The 16,136-nt window shown below is 43.2% G+C and overlaps 1 protein-coding gene across 1 annotated transcript in view; it reads right to left on the bottom strand.

Annotated features, from left to right (window-relative positions):
• Positions 1-15,529, bottom strand: part of LOC102830595 (CKLF-like MARVEL transmembrane domain-containing protein 1-like) — a 35,184-nt gene extending 19,655 nt beyond the window's left edge. Inside the window, exons 1-2 of the mRNA XM_006863635.1 lie at positions 15,437-15,529; positions 5,678-5,773 (exon numbers count right to left, since the gene is read on the bottom strand). Of these exons, the coding sequence (XP_006863697.1) occupies positions 5,678-5,773; positions 15,437-15,529 (189 nt within the window). The remainder of the gene's footprint in view (positions 1-5,677; positions 5,774-15,436) is intronic.
• Positions 15,530-16,136: the final 607 nt, after the last annotated feature.

Here is a 16,136-nt window from a genome sequence, read left to right as displayed (position 1 = left end):
TCTATTACCCTCTCCCTACTTGTATATTGCCCCCTCCCTAGCACCCAAACTATCCTGTGTCTAATCCCTGCCCTGTGCTCCACCTTCCCCTCTCTCCCCTCACCCACCCCCAACATCCCATTAATCAACAAAAAGATCTCCCCCCACCCCCCTTTAGTATGGGTTCTTTCCCTTATTTATTTATTTTTTTTTATAGGCCACTTTTTTTTAAATAAAGCCCAACTTCCAAAGTGAAAAACACTTTCAACCTTCCAACTAGGCACAGAGAACAGGCAAATAAAAAGCTATGCCTCTGCATAATCAGCAGCTTTGGAAAGGGCTATACACGTGAAAACAGTCCTGGTGGTTGAAGTACATGATTTGTTGAATTTAAAACTGATGATCTGCTCTCTAAACCTTTACTCAACTCACAGTAAAGTTTGTTTGTTTTTAAAGTGTTAAAAAAAAAATCATCTATGTGACACCAAACTGCCAACATTGACTTTAAAACAAAGGTGAGAATGAATATACGGGGCTGTAACACTAGATTAATGGAGATGAAACTGAATGGAAATGATGAGACATTCCCCACATAGTGAAAACTATAACCAATGTCACTGAACAACTTGTTGAATAGGAACTGAAATTGCTGTGTAAACCTTTGACAAAAAACACAACGAACCATTATTATTATTTTAAAAGCCCGCTAACCTCAAGGTCAGCAGTGTGAATCCGTTAGTCTTTGGGAGGGAGAAAGATGAGGCTGTCTGTAGCCAATGTAGCAGTCCTCCTTTCTCCTATAGGGCCACCATGAGCGGAATCCGACTCAATGGCAGCAGGCTGGGTTTTATACATGTGAGGGAAAGCTGAGAGAGATAAAAGCTAGACAGAAAAAGAGTAAGGACCGAGGGGCTCCAGGGTGGGGATGGAGGGGAAGGGAAGAGAGGTGAGGCAAAATAAGATGAGTGGCAAGGGGAAAGCAGGGGCCATTCTAGGTGGCAGCCACTGAGCATCAGTCCCTGAGCATCAGTCCATGAGGCCTTGGCTGGCCTGTAACCTTGCCCAATCTAACCCAGGTCATCAGCTCTCTGCTCACCAGCCTCAGGACCTTCAGCATTCCAGTTGGCGAGAAGAAAAAGCGCTTGACACTGTCCCTGAATTTGTACGGCACTTTGGTCCGTTCCACGGCACGCTTCTTGATGGCTCTCTTTTCCTTTGGGCTCAAGGGCCTGTATTGTTCAGGGGCCTTCTGGTCTGGGACCAGAGGCTCTGCAGTCGTATCATAAAGCACAGTGTGCTCTGTAGGCGCCAGATTCGCATCTTTAGGCTGCGTGGGCTGGGAGGAAACAGGTCGCTTTCTGCCAGAGGGGGTGCTCTTGGAGCGCGCCTGGGATGCTGAAGAGCGCACGGAGGGATTAGAGCGGCCGGGAGGGGCTGCCTGCTTCACTGAGCGGTTGGCTTTCAAGTCCTTTGTAGATATCCCACGACTGGGGCCTTGCGAAGCCATGATGGGCGTTGGCCTGCTGCTTTGGGCAGGCGCTGCCGGTCAGAGCAGCACCATGGGCAGCTAGGTCCTCGGGACCAACAGCGCGCCCCAACGGCTGTCGGCCGCCCACTCCTCGCGCGCTGTCAGCACCAGCCGAGCCCTCTAGACAAGCCCAGGAATGCGAAGCAGCTGCCTAGCCTGGGAACTCAGTGTCTCCCCCACAACTCATCACCCCGGGCTGGCAGCCAGCCAGGCTGGGTACCAGGGCAGCATGTAGTACCTGAGTGGGTACTTTCTTCTCAGGTGCCCCTCCCTCCCAGCGCCCCCTGGAGGTTAAGGTCAAGGTGTGCAGTGGGTATCCCGCCAATGTCCTCAGCTCCCAAATTGAGATCACAGTGAGACTGTATGGAAGAATAAAGTAATCTTTTTAATTCTTGGTATCAACTAATAATAGATTACAAAAAACGTTTTTGGTCATGAGAAGGCTTTTTCTGATAAGGCCCACTTGGATTAAACAGAAGTTTCCGGTAAATCAGGGCCCCATCTGCAATAGAGCACACTGTTGACAAGAGTCCAAACACCTGCAAACAAAGTCACAGTGTCAATGCAGCTGCAGATGTCCGTTCTTGCTAGGGGCTATATCCTGCTTTGCTGCCTGAAGTGCACACAGGAGAGACCTTAGAGATGGCTGCCTCTCCTGTTTTCCCACCCCCACCCAAAACTGGGATCATTTAGGCATGTAGGCAGATAGGCAGGGACTAGGGGCTCTGAAGTAAGTTGGGCGTCTGCCTGTATTGCTTGACTTTGCTCCTGTGAGCTGGCTGTATTGTTTAAGCCCTGATGACTGTATTGAGAAAATCAATCAACATTTCTATTCCCAACCTTCAATTGCTTGACTTATCTGCGGCCGAACACTTCTGAAGAGAGGGTCTAAGTTAACACCAGCCCAAGATTAAACCATGGGAATAGCCATTGTGATAAACACTTTGGGGGACTGGAGAGGATGACTCAGCTCCAACCCTCAAAGCCTGGGCTGCATCCATTGAAGTGTGAGGGGTGGGGTTATCAGGGCCTTAAGAAAATACAACTGAGGTGATGGGAATCAAGGATAACACAGGGGTCCTCTAGGGACTCTGATGTCCATTTGGTCTGCTCCATTCAGTGGCAGAAATCTGGCTTCTTGGTTCAAGACTAAGCTCCTACAATGGGGTCCTAATCCTGGAATCTCAAGACAGCACCCCTTAGATTCTGGATTCTGACTACACCTCCCAGCCCTTTTAGGACTTGGGCACTCTACACATAGCTGCATCCTTCACCTGGAACCCCTCTTCTTCCCTTCCTTTTGATTCCTGGCAAATGGCAATTCCGCTGCCAAAAACGATGTTGGTGCTTCCTTTTCTGTACTCCACAGTCAAAGGCTTATAGTCAGCAGTTTCCACTTCTGTCTCCTGTGTCAGGATCTAAGCAACTGGTGCTCTAGCATGGAGCTTCCAAAAGAAATACCCATGGGTTCTGCATCCATTGATTCAACCGACCTCAGATTGAAAGTATTTTTGGGGGGCGGGGAAGTGGTCAAGAAGGAGCCTGGTGGAGCTGTGGGATAAGCAATGGGCTGCTAAATGCAAAGTTAGTGGTTCCAAACCCATCACCTGCTCCATGAGAGAAAGTTGAGGCTGTCTGCTCCAGTAGAGAGTTACAGCCTTGGAATCCCTAAGCAGCAGTTCTAATCTGCACTGTAGGGTTGTTCTGAGATGGAGCTGACTTGATGGCAGTGTTCAAGTGGTCAAAGCCAGCCCTCAAAGGCTAAGAGGGAGCAGAAAACGCTATTTACATGGCATTTGCATTGCATTAGGTATTATAAGTAATCTCATAATCTAAAAAGATGATTTAAAGTATGAGAGGATGGGTGTACTTTATATGCAAACAATAGACCATTTTATATAAGGGACTTCAGTATCCTTGGATTTTGGTATCCACAGCGGTCCTGGAATCAATCTTTCATGGAGACCAAGGAATGAGTATAATATGAACCACCAGCAGGAGCCGCATTGTTATTATCGCTAAGTGCTGTTGAATCGTGTCTGACTCATAGTGTTACTGTGTAGGGTTTCCAAAGCTTGAAATCTTCACAGGAGCACAAAACCTTATCTTTCTCCTGTGGAGTAGTTGGTGGGCTTGAACCACAGACTTTGTGGTTTGTAGTCCATTGCATGTGCCTCATTAGAAAAATTAAAAAAATAATAATTTAAATGATATCATTCAACCCAATAGATCCAAAAGTTATCCTTTTGAATCATTTAAAAATTACCATACAAAATAATCAATAAAATAAGTTATTAATGTGAAATCGTCTTTCTTTGGGTAGTAACATTCAGTGTATTTGACACTCGCTGCTTATTTCAATTCTCAGGGCTCAGCAACCACATGTGCCTAGTGACCTATACTACACAGCCCGCGCTGTGTTCTTTGTCAGCACCAGCCAAATTGTACTTCAGGAACCAATCAATGAATGAGTGAGTAAAGAAGTGACGGAAAGTAAATTCTGTGTCAGATCCCTCTTTCTCCAGAGTAACAACAAAACCCCAAATCCATGCCACTGAGTTAATTCTGGGTCAATGGTAGGACAGAGTAGAACTGCCCCATAGGGTTCCCAAACCTGTCATTCTTATGGAAGCACATCTTTCTCCCTCAGAGTGACTGGTGGGTTCCAACTGCTGACCTCCTGGTTTGCAGCTGAGCACTTAACCCCTATGGCTCCTCCTCCCACCCCAGAGTTGTTGTTGTTGTCAATTGCCTTCGAGTTGGTTCTGACTCATAGCAACCCTGTATAGGGTTTCTGAGGAGCAGCTGGTGGGTTTGAACTGACGACCTTGTGGTTCACAGTCCAGTGCTGATCCTACAGCGCCACAGCAGAAGTCGAGGGATACAATCATCTGTAAAGACGATGGGAGGAACTGCTGCTACAGTGCTGCTCTCTCATTTCTAGAGTAATTCTGATTCCTCATGACATTGTTGAGGGCTTTAAATAAGGGAGCCAGAGAAACCAGAAACTTGTCTATAAGGTTATCTGAGAGGGATCAGTTCTTCTAAGTGCTCCACACTATGAAAGGGAGAGGACAGAGGACGTAGGTTTATTGAAGAACTTTCTCATTCAATTCTCCAGATGAGAACTTGGAAAAGCCAAAGGATTTAACAACAACAACAACAATAGGAAATCTCAGAATATCTTGACTCTTCTCGTTTTGATAAAAATTGTCTTGCCTTCCAGAACAAAGTCTGATTAAACTGACTTACTTCCTCTCAAGCAGGTTTCAAGAGAATCCTTTAGTTACAAAACTTCTACCACCATTCCCTTATTATTGGAATGTCTCCCATTACATTCCATCTGAAGAAGGGTCTGAACAAGAAGAATGGAGTCAGAACAGTGTCCCTTCCTTTACCAACGATATCCTTTTACTGAAAGGGGAGACCTATGCAACTCACTCACCATGCTTTTCTGTGGCTTGACTATCAGGTGTCTCAGAACTATGCATTGGAACGAATTGCAGCAGTTTCCCCCAGTCCATTATTCTCCTTTTTGATTTACAAAGGAGAATAGTCCCTCATAGGGACTTTTTACTCATTTGAATTCTTTCCACTAGGTCTTTCCTGGGCAGGCTGAAGTACTTTTTGAAAGTAAGCTGGGTAGAAATGAACAGGTAGGATCTAGTGATAACACTGTCTCTAAGACCTTGAAGTCTGAAGAGTACACACTATGACTCAGTATCATTTTCTAGGAGCTAACATTAGTCCTCTGGTAGTGCAGTGGTTACAAATCAGGTTGCTAATCTCACGGTCAGCAGTTTGAAACTACCAGCTGTTCCGCGGGAGAAAGATGAGGCTTTCTGCTCCCATAAAGATTTACAACCTTGGAAACCCTGTATAGGGTCGCTATGAGTGGGAACCGACTCCACGGCACATAACAACATTAGTTCTGAGCTTCTGGGACACGGCTTTGGGAATGATGTAGGAACCTCTGTACTTGGTCAGCTCCAGTTTTAGTGTGAAATCCTATTCCTTCCTGTTAATCAGGAGCTGCATTCACACACAAAGTAATTCACCAGGGCTAAACGATGAATGCAGAGCGGAGTTTCTGGCTTTGTATCTTGTTTTCAGATGAATTTGTATTCATATCAAGCCTGCAGAACAAAATCCAGAAAGGTATCTACTTACTCCTCCAAGGATTGTCATTGTCGTGGTTTCTGGGATCAGTGCCAATACAGATACAATCATCAAGAACACTGTTGTTACCAAGGAGTTGAGGACATCCTGAAAACCCAGAATACAAAGACCAGCTTTATCTAGAGATCACCGTGCAATGCTCACAAACAAACAAAACCAGTTCCAAAAAGATTTATTTTATAGGAACACCAAACTGTCACAGTAAAATAACACCTGTATTATATTTGGTCTAAATGGTACCTACTGGTTCTGTGTATGATTTATTGTTATACTAATTTAACTACATAACAAGTTTAATTCTTTGTTTACTCAACAGAAATGTAGTTGGAGGGAGGACTCATTCGGTTTTAAGGAACCATTTTGCGGAAAGTTCAGGTAAAATGGGTATACTGGAAAGCAAGCCAGATGTTCACTTTTATACATGACACCACCACCCAGAATACTAGTATTGAGAGATTTATCTGGAAGTTTACTATTTCAGGATTTCATTGCTTTGAATATTCTCCTTTGCTCTTTCAATGTATTGTCCATTTCTGAAATCTTATTACTAATCTTCTGAATTCCTAATTGCATGTTTTGTATTGTTTCAAAATTTGTATTTATTTTGTCTCTTACAGTGTTTTCCTGAGTTCTTCTAAATTATTTTTCTGTGTTCTTGCTTTCCTTGATCTGTCAATCCATTGAAGGTACCAAACTATTATTCTTTTGAATTCTTTCTCAGTTAGTTCCATTATTTTTTCTCAGAAATGTTTTGTCTCTGCATCTTGGTCATTTGTTTGAGCCATTCTTTCATGTTTTCATGTGAGCTAAAATTATCTGTTGACTCCTGGACATTGTGGGGTTGCCATATTTGTAAAAACTAACAGTGCAGTTGTTGAACCCTGCAAGGAGATCTCTGGTGGGCAACTGCAATTCAAGGAGCTCATGATGTGAGTGTGGGAGGGATGTGACAGCAGCATTCCTGGCCCTAGAGGGCATTCCTATTGGCCTAGGTGTTATCTATGTTCAGGGCACTTAATCCGGAAGTAGTTTGTGGGAGCCCTTGAAGGAACTGGTTTCGTTCGATATGTTAGGACCAGGGAAGCTGGGTGCAGGGTGACTGGTTAAATGCTGGTCTGGAGCTCTGGGTTTTGAAGGTCTGGAGTAAAGCCCACCTAAATCTAGGCACCAAACTGTACACCAAAGTGGTGCAGCCGTCCCCCATCTCAAGCTGGTGTGGCTCCCAACCATGACTCTGTGCTGGGGATGGATGAGGGTGGGAGCTGCCCATGTGCTGGTCACCAGGGGAGTGTGGCCAATCTGCTCTGCCAGGCCTTCCTCTGCTACCAAAGCTGTTCACAAGACAGTGGAGCCAGCTGTTCACCAGTCAGTCTCCCTCTCTCATCGTCCCTGCTCGGCCTGTCCTCCCAGCAGGTACTCCACCCACCTCTCTAACTTTCCCTCTGAAGTTCAGGGTGCAAGAATTTTCATCTATGAGTTTTGTTTGGTCTCTCACATCTTTGTTGCAGAGAGTCTGTGTAGTGCATCTGCCTAGTCTGCCATCTTGCTGGAAGGCTCAAATTTCTGGGTCTTTCAGTGGGCTGTAACTGCCGACCTCAGCAGCCAAGTGTTTAACCATTGCAACACCAGGGCTCCTCCTGTTGGGCACCTTGACAAATGCAATGGCTGGCAATTATGTTGTTATTTCTGATGAAAAATCTCATTCACTTTATAATTCCTCAAAATAAAGCACTTTCATTTTTAATTGTGGCTTTAAGATGTGCGACTTACAATCTGAATGTGGGAATGCCAGTCTTTATTCTGGAACAGTTTATGTATATTTGCAGGTAACTGTAGGCAGTTAGGAATTGTTAACAGTTACTAAACTTCAAACATTTGGGTGACTTAGAAAGAAAAAGCAGGTATTAAAAGATAATGGGGGGGTAGCAGAAGGAGCAAAATTAGATACACTTAGGAAGAAAAATTCTCATTGGCACAGAACTATTGATCCTAACTGTCCTAGGTTAACTCCAAAGTTCTTTATCCTTAATAGGAGTTATTGGCTCAAGTATCTGGCCCATTGAAATCCAAGAGGATGAGACAAGTACAGCACAGAACGGTATGGCAGCCAAAGAGCATCCGGGCTGAGGAGGGAGTCCTATGGAGAGGATGATGAAGGTAGGATTTGCAAAAGCAGAGAGTGGTGAAGTAGAACCAGCATTTACTTTGAGCTGAAGTGCCACTTACCCTTTTAACCTGCCTGTTTTGACAATTTTCAGAACCATTTGGGTAGTTGTCTACTGGGCTGTGGCTGTTGATTAAGTGCTACTCAGAGTGACCTTGTATAGGATTTCTTAGGAGTGGCTTGTGAGTTTGATCCGCTGACCTTTCAGTCCAAGCTGACCTTGCGATTCAGTGCTTAATCCTACAGCGCCACACTGCTAAGCAGTTACGTTACTGGGCAGTTACTCCTAATTCTGAGTATGTCAGGTTGAAAACTGTTTAGCATTAATGATTGCAGACACATTTAAGTAAAAATAAAATTGTGCTTTATTCAGCCTTCCCAAATTAGTTTGATTTTCCATTGAAGCGTGGAAGGGTCAGCAGGCAGATACTGGTATATCTGCATCTCTTTCCTCAATTTTGAGGTCATATTATCATACACTTAAAAGATAGGTAAAGATTATATATCTATAATTTTATCAACATTATCTTTAATTTATATTTCTTTAGAAGAGCTACACTGAAGATAATTCTAATAGAAGAATTTGCCAGTCCTGATGTGGCACTGTAGGATAAGAATTTGCCAGTCCTGACTGCTAATCACAAGGTTGGTCATTCAAACCCAGGAGCTAATCCTCAGAAACCTATAACCTATACAGGGTCACTGAGTTGGAACCAACTCTATGGCTCTTAACAATGACAACAACGGATAGATGGAGCTTAGAGATGGAGAATTTATTTTCCCGAGACTCTCCCCCAGGGGCTTGAGAGAGCACAAGTACAGCGGGGGTGTCCCTGTTTCCTGAGCCCATCAGATATCACCTTAAGAGGAGTAAAGAATAGCTGACTACATGGCTCACTAGGTTAGGGAAAAGTTGTTAGAGTTTAATTGTAAAACTAAATACTTACAAGCAAAGGCCAAAATAACCATTTCAGTAATCGATCAAGTCTGAGTAAATATAAAATTATGAAAAATAAAATAATGGTGGCTTCAAATCCAGTAATAGCAATGTATGGCTCAGGGGCCTGTGCCAGGATAAAAAAGGTCATCGACGTCACTGTTAGGACCTGCAAGGGAAAGAAAAGCTACTTACGTATGGTTAAATATGATTTTAAACTGTAAAAATAATTTATAGAATAACTTAATGAGTTTCTGCCATATGCATCTGCAAATAAAAGAAGCCTGACTAATGCGTATGAATATTGAGTTCTCTTTGTGTTTTAAAGGACTAATTGTCTGTTTCAAGTCTAATTCCTGGTGTGGTGCTGTATACTAAGTACTTGACCACAGGTCGGTTTGAGACACAAAGTCGGCAGTTCAAACTCACCAACCGCTTCTTAACAACACTAGATATTATCACTTCTCACATCTGCTCTATTGCTATTTCCCCACCCAATATCATCTCTTCCCTCTTGCTCCTTCAATCTCTCCCCTTCCATCCGTTCTTCACCACATCATCCTATGCTGCTGCTGTTGTTCGGTGCCATTGAGTCAGTTCTGACTCCTAGCAACCCTGTGTAGGGTTTCTAAGAAGCAGCTGGTGGATTTGAATTGCTGACCTTGTGGTTAGAAGTCTAGTGCTTATCCTACTGTGCCACACCAGGACTCATCATCCTATAAATATATTTATGTTGACTACTCTTAAAACCAACTTGTCTTGAAAGAAGTGCAACCAGAATGCCCCGTGAAAGCCAGGATGTTAGGGCTTCGTCTCTCATACTTTGGGCATGTTATCAGGAGGGGCCAGTCACCGAAGTAGGATAGCACACTTGATAAAATGCAGGGTCAGTGAAAAGGAGGAAGACTCCCAAAGAGATGGTCTGACACAGTGGGAGCACTAGTGGGCTTAAATGTAACAACAATGGATGATGGTCCAGGACCAGGCCGTGTTTCATTCTGTTGTATATAGGTTTGCTATGAGTTAGAAATGACTTGGTGGCATTAACAGCAACTATCTCAAAGCACACTCTATACATCTGATCTGACGCTCTGAACACTAATGACTGAAGACCAGATGATTTGTGGGATGACATCAGGAACAGCATATGTGTGTTTTTTTTAAAGCTTTTATTGTGAATCGAGTGAAAGTTTACAGGGTAGATCATTAATTTTACATTCAACAAATCATATACTTTGTTTCATTACAATGATTACAATCCCCACCATATACCATCAGTTAACAGTATTAATCTCTATTCATTTTAGCTCTTATTATTATTTTTTTAACACTCAGGTATACATAATAATTTACACCATCAAAGGACACATTCTGCAAGCCTGCCTCCTGGCTGACAGCTCTCAGTCCCTCTCTTTCTATGAATCCACAGTCCTCAGCTGCTCCCTCTCTTCATGTCCCCATCTCTGCCTCCATCTCTGGTGTCACTGCTTCTCTGGATAAGGTCCCGCATTCCGTTTGTGCTCTTCTCCCTTGATGGTCCTAGGGTCCTCTGTTTCTGGACTGTAAGATTAACTACTCCCCCGTTTTTGTTTAAAACTTCTACCTTTACAATTGTGACAATTGCAATTAGTTATGATAACAATTACTCACTATTGAATCATAAGAATCTTATCCCCATCTCTTTCATCTGACCCATCTAGACAAGATGAAAACTATTCAATGGGGACTCTACTTAACCCCCCCACTCTTAAACTAAATTCCCTCCTGAAAACTTGTAAGCCAGTCACTTCGAGCCTTTATCGTCCCCTCATTTTAGGTAGTCAATGTCTAAGTTGCCCGTCCCTATATACCCTGTATACAGAGGGGATAGCATTGATACTTGATGTGAAGACTGCTTCCCTCTCTGTTGTAATTTTGAGCTACTACCTCCATGAATATAGGTCAAGGAAAGCAAAATGTTTTTAAAAAGAAAGAAAAAAACCAAAGTAGATGTCAGAAGAGACTCTGAAACTTGCTCTTGAACATAGAGTAGCTAAAGTGAGTAGAAGAAATGAAGTAGAATTGCTGAACAGAAAATTTCAATGGGCAGCTTGAGAAGACAAAAAAAAAGTATAGGAAATGTGCAAAGAACTGCAGTTAGAAAACAAAAAGTGAGGGACATGATGTCATCCCACAAATCATCTGGTCTTCAGTCATTAGTGTTCAGTGCGTCAGATCAGACGTATGGGGTATGCTTTGAGACAGTTGCTGTTAATGCAATCAGGTCAGTTCCAACTCATAGCAAACCTATACACAGCTAGAAAACCAAAAGCATTTTCCAAGCTGAAAGAACTGAAGAAAAAAAAATTCAACGCTCAACATGCAATATTGAAGAATTCTATGGATAAAATAATAAATGATGCAGGAAGCATCAAAATAAGATGGAAGGAATGCACAGAGTCACTGTACCAAAAGGAATTGGTAGATGTTCAACCATTCCAGGAAGTAGCATATAATCAACTGATAGTAGTGTAGGAAGAAATCCAAACTGCACTGAAGGCATTAGCTAAAAATAAGGCTCCACAAATTAATGGAATACCAGAAATGCTCAAACTGATGCAGTGCTGGAAACACTCACTAATGTATACCAAAAAATTTGAAAGACATCTACCTGGCCAACCAACTGAGATCTAGATCTGTATTTGTGCCCATTCCAAACAAAGGCGACCTAACAGAATATGGAAATTATTGCACAATATCATTAGTATCACACACAAATAAAATTTTGCTGAAGATAAATCAAAAACAGTTGCCACAGTACACTAACAGGGAGCTGCCAGAAACTCATGCCAGATTCAGAAGAGGATGTGGAACGAGGGCCATCACTGGTGAGGTCAGATGGATCTTGGCTGATAGCAGAGAATGCCAGAAAGAGGTTTACTTGTGTTTTATTTTTGGAGCTGGCATCTATTTGCATAATTACAATGTGCAGACATACCCAGGAAAGGGAACTTCTAACACCCCCACCCGCCTACATGGGACAGAGCCAACACTGAGCATAGCCACTGGGCACATTCTGGCCTCTGAGGACAGTGGGACTGGTGGCCACTCTTCCTCCTCCTTGGACTCCCTCTTGAGAGTATAGACAGGGGTAGGGTGACCCAATGGAATGCGGAAATCATTGGACAATATCATTGATATCCTATGTGAGTAAAGTTTTACTAAAGGTAATACAGAAACGGCTGCAACTATACATTGACAGAGAACTTCCAGAGGTTCAAGCAGGATTCAGAAGAGGATATGGAATGAAGGATGTCATTGCTGACATTAGATGGATCTTGGCTGAAAGCAGAGAATCCCAGAAAGATGCTTACTTGTGCTTTATTGACTACACAAAGGCCTTTGAGTGTGTGGATCATGACAAGCTATGGACAACACTGCAAAGTATGAGTATTCCAGAACACTTAATTGTGCTCATGAGGAACCTTTACATAGACCAAGAGGCAAATGGATCAAGAGAACCAAGGGAACACTGAATGGTTTAAAATTAGGGAAGGTGTGCACCGGGGTTGTATTCTTTCACCATACTTATTCAATCTGTATGCTGAGCAAATACTCCAAGAAGCTGGGTTATATTAAGAAAAATGAGGTATCAGCATTGGAGGGAGACTCATTAACAACCTGTGATATGCAGATGATACAACCTTCCTTGGTGAAAGCAAAGAGGACTTAAAATACTTAGTGATGAAGATCAAAAACCACAGCCTTTGGAATGGGTTGCATCTCAGTGAAAAGAAAACAAATATCCTCACTACAATAAACAACATCCATATAAATGAAGAAAAGATTGAAGTTGTCAAAGACTTCATTTTGCTCAGCTCAACCGTCAACACTCATGGAAGCAGCAATCAAGAAATCAAATGATGTATTGCATTAGGCAAATCTGCGGCACAAGACCTCGTTAAAGTGTTTAAGAGCAAAGATGTTAGTTTGAAGACTAAGGTGCGCCTGACCCAAGCCATGGTATTTTCAGTAACTTCATATGCATGTGAAAGCTGGACAGTGAATAAGGAAGACCATTGAAGAATTGATGCATTTGAGTTAAGTTGCTGGAGGAGAATATTAAAAGTACCATGGGCTGCCAAAAGAACACATAGATCTGTGTAGGAAGAAGTACAGCCAGAGTGCTCCTTGGAAGCCCAGATGGCCAGACTTTGTCTCTCATACTTTGGATATATTATCAGCAGGGACCAGTGCCTGGAGAAGGATATCATGTTTGGTAAAGTAGAGGGTCAGAGAAAAAGAGGAAGATCCCCCAATGAGATGGATTGGCACAGTAGCAGCAGCAATGGGCTCAGGCCTAGCCCATTGATCAGGTTGGCCCAGGACTGGGCAGTGTTTCATTCTGCTGTGCATAGGATCCCTATGGGTCAGTACTGACTCGATGGTACCTTACAATAAACAACAAGAACAAAAAAAAACCAATGCCTTTGAATTACGGTGTTGGTTAATAACACACAAAGTACCACAGAGTGACAGAAGAACAGTAAGTCTGTCTTGGAAGAAGTACAACCAGAATGCTCCTTAGAACCAAGGATGGTGAGACTTTGTCTCATGTGCTTTGGAGATGTTCTCAGGAGGGACCAAGCCCTGAAGAAGGGCATAATGCTTGGTAATGCAGAGGGTCAGCAAAAGAGAAGAAGACCCCCAATAAGACTGACAGAGTGACTGCAACAAGTCCAGACATAACAAGAGTAATGAAGATGACTTTGGCCAGGGTACTGCTTCATTTTGTTGTGCATTTGTCACTATGAGTCAGGGCCAAGTCAATGACACCTAATAACAGTTGGTCAAATACAGACACACAGCTTCCTTTTATTCTGCTCCCCGTAGAAACCACTGTTCTGCTTTCTCCTTCCTGTTAAGCTTCTCAACAAAGTCATTATACTAGTTATCATTCATCATTCCTGAATTCTTAAAAGTCTGGAATCTGCTGTCAAATATGCATTTATGTCACCATCAAACATATTGGGGAGGGAAGTTTAAAACTTGGCAGAGAGAAACAAATTCTGATGTTTAATAGCTTTATTACTCAGAATACAACTTTTTATACTTCCTCTTACAGAGAATCAGAATTGAATTTTTGAGTAGAAAAAAAAACCTCTTGAAAATAACAAGACTCATCCAATGACTTCATTTCCCAATGAAGATATGGAACATGACAATTTTCAGTGACTTGTTGAAGGAAAAAATGAGCACTAGGTTTCCAAAGAGACCTGCCAATACCATGATCTGGGATGGATCTATCCAGAGTGTCTTTGTGTTCTTGGTCAATGGTTTGCCAAGTTCATGCCCTCTCTGGGTAGACTTTTATAATCAATCTGTCAGCTTGTAACATCTACTGCATATTCTTTTTCACTGTAAATCTATAAGCTACTTATTCAAAATTCTTAAAATTACTTTATTAGTATAAAAATAACCTACCTTTAAACTTCTAAAGTTATTGTTATGTACTGTGGAGTCGGTTCCGACTCATAGTGACCCTGCACAGGGTTTCCGAGGCTGTACATCTTTATGGGAGCAGAAAGACTCATCTTTCTCCCACGGAATGGCTGGTAGTTTCAAACTGCCGACCTTGAGGTTAGCAGCCCGATTTGTAACCACTATGCTACCAGAGCTCCTTAAACTTCTAAAGTAGTAATGATAAAGCACGACTTATTATCTAGTAAATGACTCATGCTTTATAATAAAATCACTATTAGCAGCATGTCATCTCAAACCACTCTGTTTACCCTAATGAACAAAGATCTTTTGTTACAGAATTAGGAATCCAAATCCAAGCCCCCCCTCCTCTCTGTAACCTGTCTATACACAATGGTATCTGGCAATGGCGATTCTTCCATTTTCTTAAAATTTCCAGTGATTTCTGTAACACTAGCTTCTCTCCTAATCCATATTACATGTTTCTTCAATTCCTGTCCTTTGTTTCCAGTTTCAACATCTCTATGATATTCACCACTCTATGGTAACGGCTTTGCTAGGATCATCAATTACTTGTTTCAGAATTACTTGTTGTTAAGTGCTGTCCAGTCGGTTCCGACCCATAGCGACCCTGATAGGGTTTCCAAGGAGCAGATGGTGAGTTTGTACCACTGACCTTGCAGTTCAAATGGCTTTGCAGTCTGGCGCATTAACCCACACCAGGACTCCGGTGAATTACTTAGTCTAATGGCAAATTTCCCGTTCTTATCTTCCTGGGTCCCATAACTTATTTGTCATTGGCCACCCTTCCTCTGAGCCCTGGGGTGGCACTGCAGGATAAGCACTGGACTGGTAACCGAAAGGTTGACAGTTCAAACTCACAGCTGCTCTCAGAAACCCTACACAGGGTCACTATGAGTTGGAACTGACTCAGCGGCACACACAACAACCCTTCCTCTGTGTCTCTATTCTATGGTTCCCGCATCATGTTTTCTAGTTATTTCTGCAAGTGTTCTCTCCTGGGCTCCTCTTCTCTTACCCGTCCCTTTAAAATGCTGGCATTCCTATGTTCTGTCCCCAAACTGCTCTGAATTTGCACCTCTATCTCAGGGTCTAGTTTCCAAACTTTACATAAATATATTTTTTTACGTCTCCAGTTGGATAACCTTCCCAACGGCCCGCTCCTCACCAGACGCATCATCTTCACGTGGCCTTTTACGCTTAAGCAGAAGGGGCGATGCGGCATCTGCGGCTGGGGTGGATAGGATTCTGGCCTCGGCATAGCGCCAGCCGACCCAGCTGCTGCTCTTCCCTTTGCAGCCATTCTCCACTGAGGACTGCTCCGCCCAACCTTGCGCGACGATTGTAACCGCCTCTGCAGCCGCGCATCGCCCTCTTCCCAACTAGGTTTCCTGCCCTCGAATGCACATGCGCGTGTCTCCGCGGTCAGTACGCATGCGCTCCACAAGAGGCGTTTCTTGGCACGTCTCGTTCCATCCATTTTTCTTGGTTTACGCTGGCGAACGCCTTACATCCCTACCCCCGCAACCACCCTATGTTCCCATATATGAGGACCTACTGTAAAGCCACTCTAGCTAATGACAACTGCTCTCTTGATGGGGCGGGGGGGTTGTTAAGTGCTGTTAGTCGGTTCTGACTCAGCGACCTTGCACAAGGTTTCCAAGCAGTGGCTGGTAGGTTTGAACCGCCAACCTATTGGTTAGCAGCCCAGTGCTAATCGCTAATCCTACAGCGTCACACCAGAACACACACACACCAACAGCATTTAACAACAATGTATTTTGTTGCTGTGAAGTGCTATTGACTCCATTCCAATTCATAGCCACCCAGTATAGACAGGGTTTCTGAGGCTGTAAATCTTTGCGGGA

Source organism: Chrysochloris asiatica, unplaced genomic scaffold (genome assembly GCF_000296735.1).
Source record: "Chrysochloris asiatica unplaced genomic scaffold, ChrAsi1.0 scaffold00055, whole genome shotgun sequence".
Classification (NCBI taxonomy): domain Eukaryota; kingdom Metazoa; phylum Chordata; class Mammalia; order Afrosoricida; family Chrysochloridae; genus Chrysochloris; species Chrysochloris asiatica.
The sequence above is the reverse complement of the archived record's forward strand: the minus strand, read 5'-3'. Positions and strand labels throughout refer to the sequence as shown.